This window comes from Condylura cristata, unplaced genomic scaffold (assembly GCF_000260355.1).
Source record: "Condylura cristata isolate star-nosed mole 26May11 unplaced genomic scaffold, ConCri1.0 scaffold00004, whole genome shotgun sequence".
Classification (NCBI taxonomy): domain Eukaryota; kingdom Metazoa; phylum Chordata; class Mammalia; order Eulipotyphla; family Talpidae; genus Condylura; species Condylura cristata.
The window spans coordinates 8,535,538-8,561,640 of NW_004567105.1; the positions used below are offsets into that span (position 1 = coordinate 8,535,538).

The 26,103-nt window shown below is 46.6% G+C and overlaps 1 protein-coding gene across 2 annotated transcripts in view; it reads right to left on the reverse strand.

The window, feature by feature from the left end:
• Nucleotides 1-2,511: 2,511 nt before the first annotated feature.
• POLR3B (polymerase (RNA) III (DNA directed) polypeptide B) overlaps nt 2,512-26,103 on the reverse strand; it is a 94,115-nt gene continuing 70,523 nt past the window's right edge. For both annotated transcript variants that reach the window (XM_004675725.2, XM_012720515.1), the window contains 5 exons: nt 17,939-18,042; nt 16,712-16,878; nt 13,598-13,711; nt 10,940-11,113; nt 2,512-6,430 (listed from right to left, as the gene is read on the reverse strand). In XM_004675725.2, the coding sequence (XP_004675782.1) occupies nt 6,301-6,430; nt 10,940-11,113; nt 13,598-13,711; nt 16,712-16,878; nt 17,939-18,042 (689 nt within the window). In that variant the 3' untranslated portion in view covers nt 2,512-6,300. The remainder of the gene's footprint in view (nt 6,431-10,939; nt 11,114-13,597; nt 13,712-16,711; nt 16,879-17,938; nt 18,043-26,103) is intronic.

Here is a 26,103-nt window from a genome sequence, read left to right on the forward strand (position 1 = left end):
CTCATTACTTGTCACAGCAAGCCTGTGAGCTAGGTCCTGTTCTTGCCGTAGGGTAAGCCTGCGTGGGATGAACGAGGCAGGTAGGGAGGTCATTCCCTACAGAACAGATGAGAAGACTGAGATTGGTGTTAGAAGACCTGGGCCTTAGCCCTGCCTGGGGTCACCTACAGAGGACAGACTGCTGTGGCCCCCCTCTGTCGATAAGACTGTAGTCCAACTCCCTTCTAGGCCTCAGCTCCAGCAGCCCCTCAGGGGCCCAGTCCCCACCCCTGCAGGCTCAGCTTCTGGGAAGAGTCAAAAACTCTCACAGCCCAAGCAACCCGAGAGCCTGAGGAAGCTGCGCTGGGAATGCTGAGTGTGGGAGCCCCCTGCAAGCACTTGGACAGAGACTGAAGTGACGGGCCTGGAGAGAAACAAACTGGGTTTCTGGAGTCATTTCAGAAAGGCCACTTTCGATGTGGGAGACCCTCATGGGCCTGGCAGGCAGGAGGGGAAAGGTGAAGCAGCTGTGGACAAGGGCAGCCTCAGGGTAGGGAGGGAGAAGGGGCAGAGGGCGGGCGCAGGGCTCCCCCTGCCCCTGCAGGGACGAGTCCTTCTGCCAAAGTCCTCGGCTCAGGCTCGCTCAGGCACTTCGTTAAGCTGGGAAAGTGGGCTAGGAGCAGGGAGCAGGGCTAACACTCAGGGGGTGGGCTGTCTACAAGAACTGCTGCTTAAGGGGAAATCACATCAGGAAGAAAAATGGGGTGCTAGTTCCCAACAGGTGGGCTCCCGGGGAACCCCTAAATACACAAGATGACTCTAAGAGAGGCTGGGATTCAAATCTCATCATGTAGCTGACAACAGTGGATTTCGACTTTCAGAGAGCACTGGAATCACCTAGAGGGTTAATACAGATTCCGGGGTTCTGCCCAGATTTCCGACAAGTTCCCGGGTGATGCTGATGTGGCCAGTGCAGAGGCCACGTCGACGGTGGTCTCTGAGTGCCCATCAGCTCTCCATCCCCACTACTAGCCTTAAAAAGAGTTTTATTCCTGTTTATTTAAATTCAGTGCTCGTCAGAGCCACTGATTAAAGTAGAGCAAGTTTACTGAACCCCACTGAGGTGACATAAACAATGTGAATGTAAACTTCACCCCGGCGTTCACTATAGTGTCTGGATCCATCATGCTTTAATTTATTCACACGGCTCCTAGCTTCTCTGAATGTAGATGGTTGGGAGTTAACCAGACTTAAAATTTATTATGCATGCAATGAGAGCTATTACCTGCGAAATGCTTTCACTCCATCGACCAGGTTCTGAGATACCAGACGAAGGAGTGAAAATGTGAGTTTCGGGTTGTTTTGGTATTTTTCTGCCATGACATCCTGATCCTCATAAATCTGATTTGCTAAAGCCAATCTGCTAATTGCTTCGGGAACCGGTGTCTGAAATCCAAATTGGTAGCTTGGCTTTTGTAACAAACAGTATACACTTCTGGGTTGCCACCAATTTTGCGCCCCTCATTTAAAAATGCCTCTTGAAAGCTTGACGCTGATTTCCCACCAACCCTGACCCTGTGGGGCCGAAGTAGTAAAAACCCAACTTTTGGTTAGCAAATGAGATAAACTGTTTTCAAGAAACATATGGAGTAAATACGGTCAGAAAAGAGGTGCTACTTTTACAGCCACTTTTCTGACCGTCCACTTCACAAAGGAATTATTTACAGGTCTCTCAGAAACTGGCTTCTCTATTACTCAGAGAAGCGGATGGGCCCAGTCACCAGCTCCGGTGTGCTCATTCTCATGTGACTCATTACTACAAATAAAGGTGCTGGCCCAAACGCTCCCAAGCAGCTGAAAACTATCCCATTATGTAGCACCCAATCAAGCCCCCCCACTCCTCACCTTTTAATCCTTTTCTTGGCACTCACCACATGGAAGCGTTTTGAGACCTGGTTCCATGGGCTTCATGAAACTATTCCGGACTCCTGCACAGACAACAGGCCTCACTTTGATGTTCGTGGAGAATGGTCGTTCAGGGAAGTGTGCTTTCTAATCCCACCTCCTTCCTTCCTCTCCATCACCGTGACACCGGGCGGCTTTCAAAAAGAGCTTTTGCAAAGCCCTACGGTTTCTGTACTTGGTCCTAGACTCCAAACTCCACCTTCCAAAGGAAACGTGGGGTTTGCCTTCCCTAACTCTTTCCTCATGACGCCGTGCAGGACAAGGCCGGTCCTGGAAGTGCTGCAAGTAAGTAAGGAGTATGTGGTTGTTAGTGAAAACGACGACACAGCTTTGCAAACGCTCGCTCTGTGCCAGGCTCTGTGCCGAGCCTTGTGGTGACCGCACATCACCTTAAAAGTGGCCCTAGGAGTCAGTACTGTTATTAGCCCTACTTGGAAGATGGGAAAATGAAAAGGGCAAAGACCATAGGTTATAACTGGGTTGACACAGCATTCATGAAGAGACAGTAACACTGGTTTAGAACTGTGTTCTTTTGTTAAACTTTATTAAAGTATAACATCTATAAGAAAAATCCCAAGTGTATAACAGATAGCTTGAGGAATTGGCTTAATGAATCAACGCTTGCGTAAAAACAAACAAACAACAACAAAAAAACACACCTCACCAGCACCCCAGACACCCCCTTTTGTACCACTTATTAGACAACCACTGCATAAGGAACTGTTATCAGGACTCCTTAAATCAGTTTTTGAACTTAAACAGGACTGACATCGTAAGTGTTCTTTTGTGTTTGTTTTAAAAAAATCTATTTTTTATTGCACTTTCATTATTTTACATTCTTGATTTTTTGACAGGAAAGAAATTCTCCCCTCAGGTGTGGTCACCATAATGCTCCCATCCCCAAATCACCCAGAATCCTCCACCACAGCCCACCATGCTTACCCACCCTCTGTTTTTCTCCCCTCCTCCTCTTCCTTCTACTCCCCTTCTGCATGCTTCAGCTCTCTCTCTCTGGTCAGTTTTCTGGGGTTGATTTTACAGTTTGTCTGTATCTGACGTTTTGTTTGGTTTCTGTATATTCCACATTACAAGTGAAAATGTCTGGTATTTATCTCTCTTCTGGCTTATTTCATTTAGGGTATTCCCAACTTTTAAAAAATCCAACACTATAGTTATGACATTATCTACGATACTGTATATAGCAAACTCATTTTCATTGCTGTATAGTACTCCTCGATGGGAAGGTACTACATTACATTGTTAATGGTAGGGATTACTTATAAATTGGAGCTATTACAAATATACTGTTAGAAATTTTTTTGTGCACACCTAATGGTGATGTATGTACAATTTTCTGTGTCTATACACCTAGGAGTGGATTTGCTAGACACATTTGTTCAGCTTTTTCAGCTTTAATAGCTATTACCAGCAGGCCACTCTGTGCTGTTATGAATTGGCAAATGTCTTGAGGGGCATTGTGGACCAAATTGTGTCCCTCCAAAATTCCACACTGAAGCCCCAACTCCCAAGTGACCATTGTTAATGACAATGTCTTTATGAGGGTAATTAATGTTACATAAGGTCTCAGATCCCTCATCCATTTAAGGTGAGGAGATGCCAGCTCTCATTCCTTTTTAGAGTACACCAAGGAAAGGCCGGATGAGGTGATGAGGTGGCCGTCTCTGCTAGAAGCTCAGGCTTCACCAAGAACAACTTGTCAGCACCGTGACCTTGGACTCTGAACCTCCAGCACTGTGAGAAAATACATTCCCAGTGTGGAAGCCACCCAGTCTGGCATTCTACTACAGTGGCAGGAGCAGGAGAAGACACAGGAGAAAATGGTGGGGGGCGGAGGGGGGGTAGGCTCACTTGGGTGAGCTTTCTGGTTAGCATGTCGGCCTTTCCGGCCTGGAATCCTGGCTACTGGGCCCAGGGCCTTGCCACCCCTGCCCTCTGACTCAAAGCGCAAGGTGGGGCCTCTTAGTGGCCCTGGTGTCTCCTTCAAGCCTCCCACCTCTGTGCCACTTCCAACTTGGCAGGGGTCATGAAGGTAAAGGGGCTTTGAGGGTGAGGGTGGCCTGTACATTGTAAGTTACTCTGTCGTTACTGAAGGAAATCTAACTGGTCATTTTTAAAACAAGGAACTCAGAGATCCCCCCAACCCCCACCAAAAAAGAAAACCTAGTAGGACTAACTTATAAATCCTGATCTCTTTATTAAAGTGTATCTCAGTCAGACAGCTATTCAAAATGCTGGTTTTGGAAACATCAACCTGACAGTTTCCCCCCTTAGAGATGTCTCAATTTGGAACCCACACTTTCTAGGTCTTTGTAAATTTGAAAACTAAGAATTTCCTAGACATTCAGGGAGGTGACGCCTTTCAAAATAATCAAAGTTACTTGGAGTGACTTTGAAAAAAAAAAAACAAAACATGTTTAAGAAACAGAGCCATTCAGTGACTAAAACCAAAATCACCATTTTTGGTGACTAAAAAACAGACTCAGGAGTGAAACTCAAACAAATCTCTGAAGTTGGGAGCCTGGACTAAAGGTCCACGTGACTGGCTCCCTCACTGGTGGTGTTGCCAGGACAGTCACTTAGCCACCTGGAGCCTCAGTTTCTAAGCAGAGTAAAGCGAACAGTCCAGCTTGTGATATGCTCCCAGATCTCCAGGTCTGAGTCAGTTTGCCCTGGGTGTTCCCTCAGCACTGACTGCGGGGTGGGCTTCCATGACGGCTGGCACCTCAGCTCCCACAGCAGAGGCCGAGTGCTGCTCTCTTTGTCCCCCGTGTCACCAGGGGCGGGCACTGATGGTTTGTGACAGCCCCCGGGCCAGCACACGGCACACCACGCTCGCAGGCTGCTCTTTCTTTCCAGTGCTCAGGGGCCGCCTGCAACTGCCTCTTCCATGGAGTTGACAAGAGGATTTGTCACACACGTGAAATACTCACATCTCACATTGTCCAAAGTACAGTAAAATGCTCTAGACATCTGACTCGGAACAGTCATCTTTCGGCAGCCTCGATTTTGAGCAGTATGAAGTCAAAGGAAACGGAGGCATAACCAGCCTAACCACTGATCAAGCTGCTCCATGGCTTCGTCCCTGTCAAGCCCTGAGAAAGGAGACACCTAAGAGGCTGTGGCGGGCTACTCTCATGCTGCATTTACGGTGAACCCCTGGGGCTGCCTCACCTGTGTTAGAGCGTCCTATGGTGAAGAGAAAAAACGATGTGGAGTTTGTGTTCTCAAGTTCTCAAATGACTAGCCGGCTCTGAAAATGTCCCTCTTGTGGAGAGTTCTAGGATGTGGCAGTTCAGTAAAAGCTTTGAAAATGTCCTGAGTGTGCTTACCTTGGTTACATGTTTCTCCTTACTTGACACAAGCACTCCATTCTCGGTGGTGGACATTATCTACTGATATTCTGTGGGACACATTCGAGGTGACATATGGGGAATGCAGCTGTAGAGGTTAGCCAAAGCTTTTCAGACTTTCTTTATAAACAATCCTTAACACAAATATTGATCTGGCTCCAGGGCAGAGCAAATAAGAACAATTTACAAGAAGGCAAAGAAGGCGTCAGTTTAAAAGAGAATGGACAGCTAACATCTTGGGAGGAGTGACAGGAACACTGGGAGCACAAAGCACCCATGGAATTACTTCCAGCTTTCGGCAAATATTACCGTGTGGTATGACCATAGCAGTAGGTTCGACATAGTAGCAATAGCGTTCATAAGAAAGACGACATCCTTGGAAAACTTGCTTAAAGTGGGAGGCACATATTTATTATATTTCACCAAGATGGAAACGTAAAGGTTTGGGTGTAATAAAGGCAAGATGCAATTGTTAGGCACAATGACCCCTGCCAGAAGCAGACAAAGCCGCCACAGAATCTATTGGCCGTGCTCTGAATTTCATGAGCTGCTCACATCAGCCGCCTTCACAAAGGCTGAGCCAACCAAGTCAAAGATTCTTCACCTCCGTCAAGTTTCATAAGACTTAAGTTTTTGTAGCCAGAACACATCACGGAGAATTGAACTCCAAACATTCTTGTCAAGGAGGAAGATCTTTGTAATAAGTGAATTTCAAGACATCAAAGTCCATTTTGTGAATCAAATGCAGTGTACGAATGGGAGACTGTATCATTGCCCACATCGCTGGCATTTCCCCCGAGGCCAGGGGTTCAATGATCAAGGTTGTTTAGGCAGTCTTCTAGTATATAAAAAGCCTCTCCATCAAGACAGTTTTCCTTGTGAGAGAATATTCAAAGGAATTACTCACAAGAGCAGAAACAGTCCTGTCCTGCTTCCCAAGGTCTTGGACTTATCGATGGTTCTTAAGTAATCCTCTGTTCCACCCTTACTCGTTGTATTTGGACAGTTTCAACCTGGGGATGATGTTCATAGACTGCAGTTCCTGGAAGAGCAGCTTGCAGGCGTATGGGATGCGGAGGGAAGACACGTGGCATGAGGACTTGCAATAGTGACACCTAGAACCCAAGTCAGCAGGTTAGAGGCCCGTGGCCCAGAACAGAAGGCCTGGGTGGAGGAGTGGACGCTCCTCTACAGGGCCCGTTCTCATTCTATCAAATAAGCTCACTTTCTATTCCTTGCTGTTCCGTCATACTATCAGATGTGTGCATCTGGCCCCACCAAAGAAAAAGAGGCATCCAAGGAAGCAACAGAAAAAATAAAACAAAACCACCCCCGACTTTGGAAAGCATGCAGTTTGAATCAGTTACTACCATACTTCTAGACCTTTCTCCTTAAAATACAAAACATCTGTCTATATACTTGTTCTGAAGGAGCCTCAGAAATCTGAACCATCTGAAAGCAACACACATTGAGACTTTTCATTGTTGAATGCATTTAAACTGATTCAATCTTCATGTAGCTATCTGATCAGCTGCTACTATATATTTTGTCCACTATTCTAGGCAGGATGCTCACAACGATAACATGACTTCTGTCTCTGAGATATTTTAAGTGTTGTGAGAAAGGTAAGATGCCCGTATAGAGAGGTGGTCTCCAATGGAATGCTACTCATTTTAGCTTTATTTCTATCAATGTTGGAAGCTACTGGACCTATAGCGTCTGGTCCCTTGTGCAAAATGAATGAATCTGAGTGTGCGTGTGCACCAAATGCCTGACCGACACAGTCATATTCCAGTTGGGATTTCCTTTTCCTTCAGGAAGAGCAAGTGAACCAAACCTAGGTCTTCATTAATGACTTCAACTGGAGTGGGTCCCTGAGGAGAAGCTGGAGGATCCTGTCATGTTCCAGGCGGAGTTAGGACCTCACCCTACACCTCCCAGGTCTGAGCGGCTCAGACAATGGTTATTTAGGATAAATCCTAAGACTTACTAAGCAGAAAATGAGGCCCTCCCAGTTAACAGGAGAAAATGGGTGCAGGAGAAAGCTGCTGAGGCTTACGGGGCCAGAAGGAGATATCCTAAGAGCAGCCAAGGCCATTCTGGAGGCGAGAAAGGCGATACGCTCCAACATGTAAACATGCGTTTTATTTAAATAATCACAACACTAGCAAATAATGTGCACAAGAAGGTTCACGGCCACATCATGTGTCATGACACAAAGCAGGAGGCTGCTGCGGACACAGCTGTGTGGTGAGGGGGGTCTAGTGGATGCCGTGATGCCTGTGACCAGGACATGCCGTGGAGGGAAAAGGCAACTGCCAAACAATCTGTTAGCAAGGGGGAGGGGGGTGCGGGGGGGGCGCTTAGATGATGTATATGAAGCCCCTAACAGCAGCCATAGCAAAAGAAGTTTGGATGCACATGTATTTGTATTTTTCTGCTATTATTATAATCTCAGAAAGGCTCATGGTTTAAAAAGAGATGGGACAGAACTAGTACCGGCCAACAGAGGGGCCCAAGGGCTGCTGAGATGTTAGCAGGGGCTGTCTCCGCTGGCACGGATTAAGTGACTATGCACAAACCTTTTATTATTTTGGAAGAGACAAGCATTAAGACTGAGAACTTGAACATGGTGGTGAACACAAACAGAATTTCCTTGGGAAAAGAACCCATGTCCGACGTCCCTAGTAGGCTACTGCAGAGGACTGAACAAAACATACGTTGTGGAGTATTGTTGGAGGAGATAAAAGTGTACATATTTATATATATGAAAATTATATCAACACAGTGAATAATTTTTTCCTAAAAGATTACCTAACGACCTCTGTAATACATTATCGTTTAAGAATTATGTTTTTAACGTGCCTGGGTTGAACTAATTTATTCAGGAATTATGTTCATGCTTTAATTAAATTGGAGAAACAGATTTAACTGGAGCAGCTTCTTACTGATTCTCCTGCCTAGCATGTTATCTTGTGACTTCAATCCTAGTTAATGTATTTAAAATGTCCATATGTGCTGATTCATAATCCAGAATGCTCCCTAATCTGTTATTACTAGATTTCCACCACTGAAAATCCTCAATGCATATATATATATTCATATATAAATCTATACACACTCACACACGTGCGCACACACACAATTACCTTGCCCTATGTATGCACAATTTCTAAAGGAAGAAACGTGACCCAAACAACAATAGAATAAATGGATTTTTTAAGGCAAAGGCAGTCAAAGAAGCTGCGGCTTCACACGAGAAGTGACTGTCCAGTAAAATATCCTGTATGAGTTAATTATCTTAATAGGGATCTTCTTTTCTCTGCAGTTTTCCTTCTGGACCTGTCTTTTGTGACTTATGCCCCTGTGTCTTCTGGAGAACAACAGCCTTGCTGTAAACATCCCCATAGCAATGCCTTACTAATGTGCAAATCACCCACAAAAGGCCAGTTTCAAGGTTCTGAACTGCTCTAATTACCCAGCCTCCATTGTGCTGTTCATTAAAAGGAGACTTCCCCTAACAAAAACGCGCCTGCTCCCTGGGCGCTGCCCAGCGCACACCGTCAGGTGACGAGGGGCATCATTCTGCCCCTCGGCTGCAAGCAGACGCAGGCCGGCGGCTCGACCGTGAGGCTGGATGGGGATTTTTTCCTGTTGGTAACAGGGTGAAAGCAGGCCACTCGAGGCGGAGCCAGCGGGCCCAGGTCTGCTTAATTACAGCAGAGACTCTCAGACCGCAGAGTCCGACTCAGCCTCTTTCAAAGGTTTTCGGATACAATACATACTGGAAACCTGGGCTTCAAGTTGAGGCACTGCCCTCGGAGGTCTCTAAATGAGACGAAATGAAGCAGGAAAGCTATGAATTTGAAAGAATAATGATGAGCTCAATTACTGCCTCCTCTAATGTCCCTGAGTTTGCAACAAGCAGAGGGAAGGTTTCCAAGGCATGGGTGAAACTAGCTTCCTGCTTGCTTGCTTTCCTTTCCCCTCTCCTTTCCCCCTTCTTGGAGGGGAGGAAGGGAATGCAGGGAGGATGGAGAAGAAGAGCAAACCCTTCTGGAATTTCATGATCCCAAAGACTTCTGTACCACCTTTCCAACATAAATGACTTAAAATATTCCCATGCCAAATATTCCAGTAGAACTAGGTTCCAGACCTCTTTTTATTACAGCATGTGTATCTTTAAGGAAAAGAAAACTCAATATTCATTTCAAGAGATAAACAAGACACGTCAGAGTTGAAACAAACCCCTTGTCACTGATCTAAAAATGCTAGCTTTAGGCTCAGAATACTATCACCTCATTTCTGCAACCTCAAGAGTGAACTGCAGAGAGTCACTTCTTTGTGTATTTAAAAAAGAAATTACTTTTTCAGACAGGTCTCATCAACTCCTCCACACTAAAATCAGACAATAACTGGCTAACAGGCTGTGTGACGTGGCTTGCAAGGTCTACACTGCATTCTAAGAAGCCCACTCACCCTGGCTCTCGATTTGTTTCATTCTATAACTGACAGCTGAGGGTGGCAAGCAGCTGGGAACGTCTGGAAGGAGGCTCTGAGTTGCAACTTGGGGGAAAGGTGGCTCCCTTATTCTTCAAATCTTGGCAATACTGCTCATCTGGGCCAAACGCTGTGCTCTGAGAGGGCAGGTGAGGGGTGTTGAGGGTGGAGGCTGGTTCCCATTTTGGCAGCATTTGCGTGAGCCCTGCCTCTGATACAAAGGGAATCGAGGGGGAGTCACAGGCTGCTGCCCCAAGTGGCATTTTAGGATCATGCTTAGCCCGAAGCAGAGCTCTCTGCTCTTTGCAGTCGGTGAAACAAGCAGGAAGCGCTCTAGCTCTACAAAGAGAACACAGGCACATCATCGCTGGCCTGTGTGTCCTGCACGCCACACACAGCAATCACACACTCCACGACCTGCCTAACTTACAATGCTTAGTGACTGTTTCATGAAGCATCTACCAGGTCCCCGGCTGCAGACATGGAGTAAATGTGACAGACAGTACCTGAAGTCAACTAGAAGGTTAACTCCCTGTGAGCAGCCAGCCCCTCGTCCTGCTCACTGATGTACTCAGGGCCTCGCACCGCGCCTGATGCTTGCGGGCCCTCGCTGAATGCTGGGTGGGTGAGACAGACCCGTGTCTGCTGTGCCGGGACTCACAGTCCCAGAGTGAAACAACTTGCCATGAAGAGGACAAAGATGGGTGTCAGGACCCCAGGTCCTGGTTCTGACTCCAGTCTTAGGGCATCTCTGGTTCTTTGGGGCTGGAGTTACAAAGAGCACATTTGACATAATCCTCCCTGTATGTTTCCAGTTGTAATACACTCCCATCCGACATCCAACAATGAATCTGATAGGGCTCTTCCAGGTGAGCAGCGTTATAAAATGTAGCTGAGATAATGCTGACAAGAAGATAAATCTGCACTCCTTGAGAATTTAACCTCTAGCAGTATAGACAGCAGAATATTACGTAGACAAACTAAACATCAACACATAGAATCCCCAATTCTAAGAATGTATGCATGGGAAGGGTTGAGAATATGGGGTGTGACCCAGGGTCAATGCTTGAGCTGTGATTTAGGAGGCAAGGGGGTGGTACGAAAGACATATGGTATCCACTTACCAGCCGGAATACCCCAGAAGTCCACACTGCCCGCAGACATCAACCTCAAAGGCATCACTTGAAATCATTAGTCTCTCTAGTAAAAGCATACTGGCTCCGTAACCTATTAAACAGTCACGTTCCATTTCTCCAAGACGCAAACCACCATCACGAGATCGACCTTCAGTAGGTTGCCTTTGAAACAAGTTAGATGAGTGTGTTATTGTTACATTAAACAAACAAGCGGCAGCATCACACGCTGGCTGGAAACACAGGGCTCACCTGAACTCAAGCCCTTTATTAGACGCTGGCCTTGAGCAGCCGCTCGGCCGCTCGGCCTCATCTGTGGAACGTATGGAGGCAGGCCTACCCCAAAGAGCCCGGAAGGAGGGACGGCCGCAGTACTGAGGCATTATAAAGAGTGATAAGACATTAATACATCACTGTCTCAGACAGCAAGGCAAGCGTTGCTGTTGCCATCATTATTCTCAGTATGGGAGCAGTCTCAACACAGGGAAAAAGGTCTTTTGAGTATTTTCAGAGATGTGTCGGTTTTCTATGACTTACGAGGCAGAAAAACTAAGCAGAACAGTAGCTGTTACTAGGACTTTAGAGAGGAAATTTACTATGAAGCAAATGGACTTTTATACATCTGGGGAGGTCAGGAGTCACCTGGAAGGACAGAGCACCCGAGCCAGGCAGGAGGTACTCCAGCGGCTGGACAGCTCTATGCGTCTCACGCGTGAAAGCTCTTCATGCATGACAGCACGCCATGCCTCCTGAGGGGTCCCTGGCCTGGGAGCCACCAGTCCCCCGAGTGATGACGTCCTGCGGTTTACACACATGAGGATTCTCGAGAAAAGCTGAATAACCCAGGATCCAGAGATGTAGGTGAAGTTAGAGTAGTTTGGAACAACTCAGGCAGCCTCACCAAGAGATGGGCGACACAAGCGATTACAAACACACAAACAGAAAGAAAAAGCGAGGCCCTGACTGGCCCAGTTTGGAGTGACCTTCCCGGAGCAGGGGTGGGCGTAACTCTGCAGCTACTGCCCATCTTCCAAAGAGTGGAGAAGGCAACAGGGTTCACACACGCTGAAATATGTTGTTGTTGAAAGTTACAAAGGGAAATCACGTTAAGTTTAGATGATTTGTTGGAAGGAAATCTGCATATGAAGAACCCACTGATAGCCTAGACGACATGCTGCAGTGGAGACTTCATAACTGAGGCATGCAAACAGGCGTGGGGCCCCCAGGGTCGGGGTCCCTTCACCTGGGGTCACTGGGTAGAGTGGAGGTGGTCAGAGCTCCAGCTTCAGATTTTAAAGAACAGAGGGACCTGACTACAGACAAACAGGCTCCAGACGGTCCTCATCTGGGATATACAAGAGTATTACTGAAGTAGTAACTTTTTACATAACAAAGTAAAAAAAGGGAAATAACTGTCTTGACATTTATGTGCCTCTGAAATAGTTTTTGGATGATGTAACTTAAATGGAAGTCCTGGAGGGGGCAGTGTGCAGAGCAGAGACACACCTTAGCTCAGGAAGTCTCAGTGCCCAGACTGCTGAGAATCTCAACCCCCCCTTCCTCTTCTTACCAGCACAAGCCTATCTCGTCTGAGCAAGCAACAGACGTGACTCGCGCAGCTTTAAATGCCCAAGAGATCAAGTCACCTATACCCTGTCTTGGTTTAAAAAGCACAGCAACTTCCACCTCCCCCAGGAACTGCCACAGCCAAGCAGCACCCAGCGGAGGGGGGACAGACAGAGCACCTCCCAGGGGCCGATCGCGTGACCTTCCCCAGCACCCTGTGGAGTCGGTAGCGCTGTCCCCACGTTACGGATGGTAGGATGAGGCTGAGCAACGAGATGTCCTGTCCTCACACGGCAGAGCCGTGTGGCGGGATGAGTCCACACCCTTGCCCACCTGGCTCCCAGGCTGACACTCTCCCCTGGCTCAAGGCCCTCACCATGGACACAGGGTTATTCCTTCTCTGGAGGGGCTGCCCGACACAATGCAGACCACCTACGAACATTCTTGGCCTCCACCCACTAGATGCCAGCAGCTCTTGCCTCCCCGCCTCGCCCCCAAGGTGTAGCGACACCTCAGACATTGCCAGGTGATGCCTGGAGGCACAACCGCCCGGCTGAGAGCCTCTGTTCTTCATGCCGCTCCTCCACTGGACAATGGTGGGCTGGGAACACGGGGAGCAGTTATTTCTAACCCCCTGTGTGAGGAGGCCGCACTGGTGAATGGGGTGCACATCCTCACATCCCAGAGCTTATGCCAACGAGCAAGCAGGTGCCTCACAGTCCAATAAGAAGTGACCGCTGTGGTCTGGGCTGTCAAAGAACGTCAGCATCTATTCCTGTGCACCGGGGGCATGCAGGTGTACCGACATGGGCGTCGGCAGGTCAGGCCACCTGCATGCTTGCACGTGACCCTTTCTGCAAGGACCACCTCTGCACCTGGCCCACAGTCAGTGTCTGGGGGCTACTGGCAAGACCAGCAGTGCTTGCTGTCATGCTTATGAAATGACCTTTAATCTGTTGCTATTTCTTCATTGACTCAGACATCCGTGATTGCTGCTCATGCTCAATTTTGACACTTCAGGGAAACAGAAACTCAGCTGAGTCTGCGCACTGCCTGGCCGCGCTGTGAGCACGCCTCTCCTACCTGGTCAGAACGGCTCGGGGCCCCCGGGCCCGGGCGTGCATCTTATCCAGCACCATGTGCTTCAGCTTCTGGTAGTACACAGGGCCGAAGTAGATGTAGGCTTCCAAGGGCTCCCTGGAAGGAAGAGGGGGGTGCCGGGTTAAAAAATGGAGTCTGAACCACAGGCAGTCTTCTCTGGGCCTCAGCCTGGCGGGCTCACTCATCTCTTAACAGTAAGTGACAAGGACTCAGAAAGGCAAAATCTGCAAACTGAAAAGTACAGTGGATATGGAAGGCTACACTGCTTACGTGATCAGAGTTCATAAGCCGGATGAAAACCAGTGCCCAGGGCTGTCCTTCCTTCACGCGACCGGCCTGCTCGGATGACCAGCCTTTCATGCCGGACGACCACAGACAGCCAGGCGGTCTCCCGCTACACTCAGCCCTCAGGAGCTGTTCTTCCTACAGCAAGCGGGGGGTTCCCTCTAAAATGTCGATCACCGCCGGTCACTGACCGCTCTGGGTTCCCAGTGGTTTGCCATCCCGCCCCGCATCTGTATCGTTTTAATTCTGTATCATGGCCGTAAGATCTCTTATAATCTGCTCCCTGCCCACCTCTCACTCCGTTCCTCTTCTGTATCTCTACCCCTCATTTTACTCCTGCAACAGTGGTCTCCTCATTGCCCCCCAAAGGCAGCAAGTGGATGCCTGCCTGGGGCCTGGGCACTGTAGCTGTGTGCAACATCCTTCCACCATGTGCTCAGCGCTGACTACTCCTGCTGAGACTCAAGTGCAGGGCTCTCCTACCACCCTGGCTGGTCGTGAACACAGTACCCTTGGGCCGCAGCAGGAGGGGAGAGTGGACAAGTAAAGGCAGCAAATGCGTGGCAGAGAGGCATGCTTGGCCCCGCCTGCCATGCCTCCCACGCTCCAGAGGCGCTCGCAGCCAGCAAGCCACCGTCCCTGCTCGGGCACGACACGGCTGGATTCCCGAGGTCGCACAGGCCGCGTGACAGGCAGGTGACCCTGTGCTTGTTGCAGCTGTCATGTAATAACTACGTCATCTCTTTATCTCAGCTTTCTTAGCTGTGTAACAACCTGGTCAGACCAAGGTTCTGCCCAGCTCTGATGTGGAATGATTCTGTTCCTCCACAGCATGGTGGCAGATGTTAGAATTTATGGGACTTGGTCACCTAATGTCATTCCATCCTCAAGGGAATCAAGCCAGATGTAAGTTTTCCTCCCAGGTCTGCTCAAGAATGGAGGGATGGAGGCTGCTGGGTGAATGTGTTTGCAAGCCCTTGGTGGAGCTTTTAGCTAAGGAGCTACGGTGGTGCCTCTCAGAGTCTTGCAAAGAAACAGCACAGGCTGGGGGTCTCGGGAAGGTGGTGTAGACACAGCCCATCACTGTAGGTAGAGGCAAAGCATGAGTCAACCAAATCTTTCTGCAAGACTATGTTCAGGAAGACCCACCAAATTGACTCATCTTCCATCTGGGTGGAGAAGCAAAAACCAAGATGATCAGCTTAGCCATGGCAACATGTTATTTGAAACGGACCTCAGCTATTTTATGGGATTATTTTTTAAAAAGCACATTACTCTTTTTCTGTCATGTAATTTTCTACAACATCTCAAGGATGTTGACCTTCACTTTGTACATGTACATGTATTTGTACATGTATTTATTTGTTTTATTTTCTTCATTCTATAAAGAATTATGGAGCACCTAAGGAAATCCATATAATTGCAGTCTGGATAGGCATCTTAGAAAGCTGTCAATATTTTAAACAGATACAGATTTTCACCCTTTTAATCACATCTGGATATTCTATCTGCAGCGTTAAAACCAAGCTCCTTTGTGTTCTCACACATGAATCCATGCTGAGCTTCACTTGTGTTCAAGTGTTTAAAACCTCAGAAGAACAACGTAAACACTCCGCCCCAGCATTTTACCTGCTGTAAAAGAGACAACAATCTTCAGTCAGGGACCTGACTTCAAGCCTTGCAAGTGTGAATCACGTGCGAACACCTAGTCATCGTGGCCGTTTTTACCAGGGAGCCTGTGCTCTGCCTGTCCCTCCCCCAGCCACACCTCTCGCAGTTCCTGCAACTTACCAAGACCTTTTCCCTCAGGTGCTCAACATGCTTTCCCGCTGCACACCAGGTTTTAGGGGCAGCTCTCCCCATTGTCCATATCTCAGCAGAACACCCACTGCCTCACAGGGGTCCTCTCATTTATCCCTGGCCTTCATTTTGGTGCAAGCTACTTGTACATGTATTTATTTGTTTTATTTTCTTCATTCTATAAAGAATTACGGAGCACCTGCCGCGTGTTAGGCCCTGGGTAGAACAGTACACAAAACAGACCAGCTCTGCTTGCATGGAGGCTGTGTGCTAGCTGGAGACACACAACAAAGTCAGAGTATCATTGTATCACACACTTGGTCATGATGAGTTATATGAGAAAAATAAAGCAGGAAAGGGGAAACAGTGAGTTAAAATTCTGAATTAAGTAATCCTGGCCACCCTGCTTAAAGGCCACCTTTGGACTATTATTTGTTAGTGTCAAGTAACCAATCTTAGCTTCTCCACAGGTGAGGGGCCATGCGTATTTTGCTCACCGTTCTGCATTCAGCACCTAGCACACAGCAGGTGTCCCGGGGCTCTAGGGGTGTAAAGCCTCGGGCTGTCAGAGCACTAATTACGTGATACCATCATATTAACGCAGAGAACATTCCACGGTCAGGGAAAGCCTTTGCACTGTAATAATAGATGTGCTCCTTAAAAGTGGTATAGAAATCCTATTTTGATTCATTAGATCTTTTCTAATTTTTAAATGATGTCCTCACCAGTACCAACAAAGCTCCTCAGCTTGCCAGTTGTCTAAGTCTGAACTTCCTCCTTGTCTTCCCTACTCCCACCTTCGTTTTACTGAGACTTAACTGACACAGAACATTGTGCAGGCTACGGTGTGTGTCGTGCAGATTTGGTACAATTACACACTGCAAAATGCTTACCACTGTCACCGTAGCCGACACCAACAACTTCCAAGATTCCTTAAGGGAGTGAAGCTGTGGATCTTAAGGGCTCTTACCTCGTATTCTGCAAAATCACGCCCCTTAGTCACACACTTACCCTGTGATGCCAGATGTAACATAGTCTTTGCCCAAGTAGTTATAGCCGTGACGAACGAGGTCTTCGCACACGTCCTTCACTTTGCTGCCTCCGAAGGCAGTGCCATAGTGGAACCTCCCGTCCAGCACGCCGGCCTTCCCAGCCAGCAGCTCGATCAACTTCCCCACCTGTGGGACGAGACCAGCTTGAGTGAGCACCTTCCTGTGGCAAAGGAGCTGTGTGTCTGTTAGCTTGGGCCTATCTCCCCAAAGGATTTTGCCACAACCACTACTAGTAACGGGAATGGGTGACCGGCAGCTCTCTCCGTTGACCGTCTCTTGCTGACACACCGCTGAAAAAGCTGGTCAAGTGTGTCTGAGTTTATGCTTCCCCACACCCCTGTGAAGCAGAAACTGTTCCTCATGTCACAGTCCAGGACGCTGAAGTCTGGAGAACTGCTCGGTGGTGGAGGGAGGGGGTTCGCTTCGGGGCAGGTTTCCGCCGAGGCTAAGTAAGCTCATCCCTCAGCAGAGCTGCTCCACACCCCTCTGTAAAGAGCAGCCTAGAACTGCCAGGGTTCGGAACCCGTGTCCTTGGCAAAGGGTCAAAGGACCCTCTCAAAGAATCACTCATTACACACCAGCTACCTGCATTTGCATGAAAAGTGGCATCATTGGGGCCCTCCCTGGTGGCCGAGGGGTTAAGTCTCAGCACTGTCACTTCTCCGGCTTGAGTTCCATCCCTGGCCAAGGAGCTGACCCACATAGCGCAGCAGACCTCTCCTGTCCCGTCCGCTGCTCCCCTCAGCAGTGCATCTCAATCCATCTGCCTGTTCTACTCCCCACTCTGACGAACCCTCTCACAACCTGCACCTCTGGCCTACACCCCAGCTCTTCTACACAAAAATAAACAAAGTCTTAAATTAAAAAAAAAAAAAAATGCGGTGTCTTTGTAAAATCTCAGGGTAAGGGCCCTCTCTGGTGGAGCAGCGGGTTAAAGCACAGCACTGAGAATCTAAAACCGCTTCCGCATGAGTTCGATCCCCGCCTGCCCCAGAGGTGACCACACGGCGCGGCAGACCTCTCCTGACCCGCCCGCTGCTCCCCTCAGCAGTCGATCTGCCCGTTCTGCTCCCCACTCTGTCTCTGGTGAAGCCTCTCACCGCCCCTGAGCCTCTGGCCTGTACCCCAGTTCTGTATGCATAAATAAATAAATCTTTAAAAAAAAAAATTCTCAGGGTAAACTGACCGTCATTCTTGATGGGAAGCCATGTGGGTTCATGATGATGTCCGGGCAGATGCCAGAATCACAGAACGGCATGTCTTCCTGAGGGACGATGAGGCCACAAACACCTGGGGAGACGTTCACACCATGAGAAGCAGACTGGCAGGTAGAAGGCCTGCATGGCTTCCTCCCCTCTGCTGTTCCCACTGTGCTAAAACCTTACCCATGGTCTCTACCAAGAGTGAAAAAAGCAATTCCCAACAATCCTGCTGGCAGTTAAAAAATACTCATCTTTGGGCCCTCCCGAGTGGCCCAGTTAAATAAAGCACAGCACTAAGAAGCTAAAGCCACTTCCGCGTGAGTTCGATCCCCAGCCCCAGCGGTGACCCACATGGCCCGGCAGACCTCTCCTGACCCGCCCGCTGCTCCCCTCAGCAGTGTACTTCGTCAGTCGGCCTGTTCTGCTCCCCACTCTGTCTCTGCACCTCTGGCCTGTACCCCAGTTCTGTATGCATAAATAAATTAAAAAAACAAAAACAGTCATCTTTGCAGAGACACAGCGGCCTGTGGACTAGCAGCTGCCATGACCCAGTAGTGCTGCCAGGCTGTCTGCATAGTCTCTCCTGTCACGAAGAGCCATCAGCAGTGACTTCACAGGCTGCGGGCCTGTCAACAGCCTGAAACTTCGAGTCAGCGTCAATTCTGCAACTAGCTTTTGAATGTCCTACACGCTAGACCCAAATCACAATGGTCCAATCCCTTTGATACCAAACACAGAAATGACTGAGCCATGACTGAGACTGAACCTGAGCCAGTCATTTAAACTGTGGTTTGAAAACATGGTGGCGAGAAGCACCCTGTGTGGCTGATGGGCTCCGGGGTCCACCTTCTGCCTCACAGTGCTGCCTGGGTTGGCTGACTTCTGCCAGGACTTCCCTTGGCTGAGCCTAAACTTCTAGAGGGAATTTTAGTTCCCATAGCTTATAACACAATAGAAAAGTGATCTCTGACTGAAGATGTAGAAGTTGTGCAAGAGATTTCAATGCCAAGTCATTCTTGGAGAAAAAGGTTAGGATTAGAAATGGGAATCTAAGAATGAAAACAATAAAACAAAAACCTACCGACTCTGCATGCTGCTGACAGTCCCATAAATTAACTGCATTTATTACCACCTTGTGCCTATTCTAACTTCCAGGGGAATTTGATGCTGAAACAGTTTTTAATTCCTCTTATTTCTTTTTCTTAGGAGGAGGAGGAGGGAGAGAGTTTAATTGTCAACCACAGCTTCAGAATTTAGAATTAGAAGACTAGTTTATAAATGGCACTGGACTAAGGGAAAAAGTCTTTATATTTCGTGATAAAATTCCTTCCTCATGGTGTAAAAAGCCATGCACTATCTGTACCTATTGAAAAAGCAACTTTTCTCAAAGAAATTCTTCGTTCTTGTTTGATTTCTACTTAAATACCCAAGGTACCTTAAAATTAAAATTTCTGTGATGGTGCCAAGACTGAAGTCTAAAGAGAAAGAAAGCCCTTTGCCTATTTCTCATTGCTTACTGATACTCCGATTTCTAGTGGCTGCCAAAACATGATCAGGTTTATGGAGCTGAGTTCTCTTTTTATAACACAAGAGAAACAACATTTTATTATAAAGAACGCATGTATTCTTATGGGAGGAACAGAAACAATCATTCATCACTTTATTTCAAAATCAACCATGTAGTTGAATTTAAACCAAGCAATGTGTACAACCCCTTTTTTCTTCCCTCCAAAAGTCTATCTTGTCCACACTGAAATTATCTAACAAGGCAGTAGAGCCACTGGGAAATCTACTTGGAAAGAGCTCAACTTGTAAATCAGGCGCACCCACACCAGCACTGCTCTGTGGTGAATAAAATGTTAAAAATGCCAGTTTCATGGCACATGGATGATCTGGTGAGGGGAAGCCCACGGGGATTACAACTGAGATGGATAAATGCACAGAGTGATGTAAAAATACACTATTATATTGTTTTTTTTTTTAAAAAAAACAAACCAAAACCAAAAAAGTAAAAAGCCAAAAAAAAAAAAAAAAAGCCAGTTTCTAAAGAAGACGGTCCTGGACTGGCTCGGGTGAGACTGGGACTCTGGCTGTCGAGGAGCCGAGGAGCCGGGAAGGTTTGGCTACATCCCTTAAAAACAAACGGGGGCTTTCAGCAGCAGTGGGAGGGGGATGCTCCTGTCCACCCCCAACAAGAGCAGGCGGAGCGGGGAGCAGGACTTACAGAACCACCAGGAAAGGCTGGCATCCTGGCGCAGGGGGAGCAGGAGGGGAGAGATGATTTGCATTTTGCACGTTCAGCTTTAGTCCATAACTTTAATCAAGCAAATTTAACTTTTTTATTATTGAAATGAAAGCCCCTGGAATCTGAATTGCTAAGAACTCCCCATGAAATCTGATTAATATTTACTATCAAGATCCCTTTGGGGGAAGTTATTTTGCTATCAGCCCTTTTCTGCCCGAGTTCCGAGTTTAAGCATTTTTATGGGTGACTTTTGCATGTTTCCCCCCATTCCGGCACAGGAACTGCTGTGGTCACATCTGAAGCAAGGGCACCTGTAAGCCAAAAATTAAATCTTAGCTAACTTAAAATTACTTCGGGCTCTGAAAACCCTTTTATATGCCAAGATGGTTCCCATAGCAGACAGCCCTGTGTTGTTTGTTTTGTGTGAAAGTGAATGATAAAAGATCCATGAAATCGACACAGAAAGCCAGAACAGCAGAAAGAACTGAGGGCTCTCCATCATTGCGGCTTCTACCCTCTGCTGACTCGCGGGACAATGGAGGCTACACAGCCCGCTGCAGATCTAACACAGCTGTGCATTTCATTAGATGAAGAGCACTAGTGACACAAGTAAATAATTAACTTATTCTGGTCCGCTGACTGTGCTTATGAGACCAGTCATAGCTGACAGATTTTAATACAAGTTAACACAAAGACACCATAATGAGCTTAGAAGTTAAAACAAAATATTTAGACAGAATTTGATGATCTCAAATCTCAAATGAGACGGATGATTTTTAACAGTTCGGATTTTTCTGCATTCATTAGTGGGGAGAAGAGAGTTCTCAATCTTTGAGCAGACTTTTCTTGTTTTAAAAAGGTGTTTCTCTGCTTCAGAGGGCTTCAACTCCTTCATTACAGCAGGAAGGTTTCTGTCCTTATTTGCAAATGAAAAAGTAAACCGGTGTTTCCCCCAAAGGACAAAGGCACAACAATTTCACCCAGTAGTTTAAATTCTTAAAAGTTACAGCCGCTTTCCTTGAAGACTGGTTTAAAAATGTAAATGATATGCAGTATGCTTCAGTGTGTTGACACTCCCCTGGACCCTTGAAAGGAGGATGGACTACAAATAAGCCATATCTAATGGAAGCTGTTGTGAAACAATTACTGATTCACACCTTAAATGCTTACACAGCATTTCAGATTTTAAAATAAAATTTCAGCCTCTGGCTCATGCTGCTGCCTCAACCCCATTGTATACAGCACAGCCTCCTGGCAGTGCAATGCAAATACACCAGTTCCACAGGCCCAGGGACACTTCATGCACTCAGGGCGACCACCCATCCGCCAACAAGGGAACTACAGGACTCAGAACAAGTGAAGACAGGTAATACGGAAAAACCAGCTCTCAGCCGGTCAGAGTCCTGCAGATAAAGGCTATGCCGTGGACACAGTAGTAGTCCATAAGATGTCATTCCCTCACATTCAATCTTGATTTCAAATGGTAAAGGCAAAGGAAGTCCAAAGAAACCAGAGGTCTGGTGTCAGCACACTCACGAAGGCAAGTCTGGGGACCACTGTCTCACTTCTGTGCGCCACCCCCACCTGGAGGCTCTACACCAATTTGTTCTTGCTATCTCTGTGGCCTTCCACAACAGATAAATCATTTTAAGAATAGCCCTACGGAGAAAAAGTTCAGCTAACCTGATGAAACATTTCGTTTTCTTAGACAGTCCTGCTAATGACAAACAGCAACTGACTTGGTGAAGTCACTTTTGGTCTTTTTGAAAAATTCGTTTTGGTATAATGGATCTACCTCAATGCAAAAGACCCAAAAAAATAAGAATTCGAGAGGCAATGAAAACAGAAGCATTCTGGTGCCTTATCAAGGCAAGCAAGCAAGGAGCCACATCATAGGAGACATCTGTAACATCTTTGATTCGAGAGCTGTTTTTGATGGGACTTCAGTGTATTGAGAACTGACTAGCAAAGGCTTTGCATCTGTTGACAGCCAGGCTGTTTCAACATCATGCTGCTTCACTTTGAGCACTTTGCCTTCTCTGCATGGCCACTCTTGGACTAATTTACCACTCTGAGGCTGACTGTATTGCTACTCATCCTTTTCCGAGTGAGGAAACATTTCTCAACCACAGCACAAGCTGCATGGCAAGCACTGTGATGAGGTGGGGATACGGAGAGACTCGGGGACACAACTCCACTTGAGGGGTGTCCTGTGCAGGCTAGCCCGAGTACTGACAACTCTTACACAAGTGAGCTCGCTATGTTCTGGTGCTCTCAGTGAGGCACCACGGATCAGGTAGTATGTTCTGCTGAAATGCCGCCATGCAACCTATGTAGACGGCCTTGACTTTGTTCAGGCACTTAACTGTGGGGGCAGGGTTGTTCACTCTGCAGGGTTTAACATCCTGTGCTAACGAAGCCAAGGGTGAAACGATACTGTGATTTCTTTCTGCCAGTCACAGTGCAAGAGAGGGTGGTGTTCAGTAAAGGCCAGAGCACTCCCTGGCGCCTGTGATTAACAAGGTTCCTGAATGGGAAGTGGGGTGCCAGCGTGAAGGGACCCTCAGACCCACATGAGGCAGGATAGCAAGGCCTCAGGGGCTGGACCTTAATTTGACTCTGCTGTGTGACTCAGTGCTTTGCCTCAGGAGAAAGCACTGTCGTCTGGTGAGCCTTGATTGTTTGTTCTTGGTAATGGGAATAATTAGCACTTATCTCAGGAGGAAATTGTGTTAGAAGAACAGATGAGCGAAAGCGTGAGAGGTACTTCATGGTCCACAGAGAAAGGGTAGCATCTAAATACAAGGAATTATGATTATCTAAGAAACCTAATTACTCTCAGCAGGAAGCAAACTAGCAAAGCAAAGGAGACCAACTTAATGAACAGGCGTAGCTGCAGTGGCTCTCACTCTTCCGGCTGCCCGGCCTTAGAACGGCCCACTCTGCTGGGCTACTGAGGTCATTTGACATTACCAGGCAGCGTCTCCGAAGAACTTAACGTCCCAGGACCTGACGGTGGATTTCTAGTTTACTGCTGGTGAACATCGTGGTAAATTTAGGGCCAAAGGAGCGGGAGACGCTTTCCAGTTTGACTGTTTGCTTTATGAGGTGTTTGGCTTTGAATGAACTCATCTCGGTAAGTCCCTGGATACTCAGAAATATAAATCTCAAAATCCAAACGCGAAGCCTAACACAGGTATGGGTACTGCTTTCTTCCTTTCCCCTTCCAGTTTCTGAATTAACCTTTATTTTTCACACCACCACCTTAAATGATCCCAAGGGGTGGAGGTAGGAGACAAAAACTGTTGAATCATATTAGCTTTGTTCTCCCGTTGAATCACTTCCAGATCTATCACATCACTTGCCATATCCCGGTTGACATAATTTTAATTCGGCTCTTCCTTACATGTTAACAGATAAATGATGCATAAGGAAACTTGATTAGCTTGCTTATTAAAACATCACTCTAATGAGAAGAGGCGCTAGAAGACAATGCAGTTTTTACACGGCTTTCCCATGAGCAGCTGAATGGTTTGATGGGATAGATTTGCATAGTCTGAAGCACACAAAGGGCTGATTAATTGAAACCCTTACAATGCTTCTGGAAGCAGCTATTGTAAAACAATAACCATAGGAACTTTACAAAATACACACGGCTGAATGTGTCAAGAGCTTAATAAAATGTGTGGAGGCTACACTATTTGGAAACAGGGTTGGAGATTTTTATTCTGGGCCATAAAACACTAAATACCCTATTTTCAAAGCTGTAGTTGGATATTTACTGAAAGGTCAGAGGGTTACTGGCTAGTTACCAAAGACTCAAATTTGATCTTAAAAGCGTAAATTAAAAAAAAAAAATCTTCTGATATGAGGTGTTTATGTAAACAAAATCACCTTGATTTCTAACATTAGAGTAAGAGCTGCCAGGATTTCTTTTTGAACCCAAACTCTCAAGGATCATTTGGCATCATATACCTTATCTTGGGGCTCATGCTGTTAGCTCCATGGTCCCCCCTTCTCCCCTCCCACTTAGAATCTTTCATTCAAGCAGGATCAAGCAAAGTAGGTCGCCAAAGACATCCAGACTTTGAAGCTTCGGACTAGGCGAGCGGATTTTAGATGGTCTCAAGTGCTACATGAGTACAACTTGTTATCATTATTATTTTACATCAGTCTTCTAAGTCTTTTAATTTTGTAAAACATAACACAGAAAAAGAGTAACAAATGAAAAAATCTGGAAATAGCAAAGGCTTTAACCACACCTGTTTTAACTACACTTTTCTTTGGCTTTTCTGCCACTGGAGAATCAACTTTTTCTAACTTCCTACAGTCTCTTTATATATAACTAGTGTGTAAGGACTCTTTAAAGTGCCGCGAAGTTGGGGGAAGGCTCGCTTCTAATAAACATTCACTCAAAATCTTTAAAATTCCGCAGGTTGTTGGCCTGTTTTTATTAATGCAAAGTGCTAGCAAGTGACCTTATTAGGGAACTTCTGTTGAACGAAAAGATGGGCCTCTCATACAGTTGCATCCACAAAACTCTTTGAGCACCAAAGCGCTACCTGGACTGTTCAAGAAAAAACTGCATTTTGATAAAACTTCACTTCTGTTTTAAAACAAAAGTTGACTTCCCTCCATTTAAACTAGCTGTCTGAGGATTTAGAGGGAGACACGAAGGAGTGTATGCCATTAACTCAGATTTGCAGTTATTAAAAAGCTTCTGTTTGCCAGGACAAACACACTTGCTCAAATACAGTTTTCCTCTCCTTAGGAACACTGTTTGGTATTGCTGCCTGATTCTGTGATCTACAGGACCTTTGTTGGAGGTGCTAATCCTTTTTCACATGAGAGACTGAGAAATGTTCTTTCAGGGAAGTGATATATTGCTTTTTTTTCTCCCACATCAAAGGAGCCCACTTTTTCCTCCCTCATTGTGGATGGCCGCAAAAGTTAAGAGGAAATCTGGAAATATAATAATTTGGCTTGCCAGAGCACTAAAACAAAACTTAACTTGAAGAAATCCTTAGGCTGACAAATAATTTCTGTGAAGGAATTGGGGGGAAAAAACCTCAAGAAGTAAATTTGCCCATCCTTCTCATAAATGCACTACCAGAGAAAGCAGGGTTCAAGATAAAATTATTTGCCTACGACGAGTTCTTTTCACATAGAACCGTATCCCAGAGTTCAAGAGGCTTATAAGAGTTACTTTTTATTCTAATAAAAAGTCTAGCTCCAAATACCACACTGGCCAGCATTACATATGAGTGTGTCCTCCTATCTTTAGCTCTATTAAACTGATCAAGAAAGAATATGAAGAGGAAACATCAGGAACATTCCAGATGCACTTTCTACTCTACTTCCTCCAGGGAACATCACTGTGCCTCTATTGTCACAGCTTCTCTGGAAGGTGCTTAGAAGACCTGGAAAAGAGATCAACACTTCTGGCCATGAACACTCCTCCCCAACTGACTTTTAATCACAACTCAACAAAACTTTCCTTCTTTTATAAACAGGCGGGCCAAACATTCTTTTACATACTACTGAAGTATGAACTGCTCTACAATTCTTGATCAGCTCCTCTTTAGAAGAGCTGATTCACTGCACATTTATGGATGAGATGCTTCACAAACACCCAAAGGAAGGCTGTACTTCTTTAAAATTCTTTGGATTTCTCATTAGAAGGCTATATTGAAATTCCCTTAGTGAAAAAGTGTGCTGTGAGGGACTCCTGCCTGCTTCTGAGGCTAGAGTCATCTTTCTTTCTTTTTTAAATGTGCATAGAAAAAATGCGGTGTAGGAGGGTGAAAAGCTTCACTAGAGACAGAGTCGGGAGCAGAACAGGCGGAGCTACTGAAATACACTGCTGAGGCGAGCAGCGGGCAAGGCAGGAGAGGTCTGCCGCGC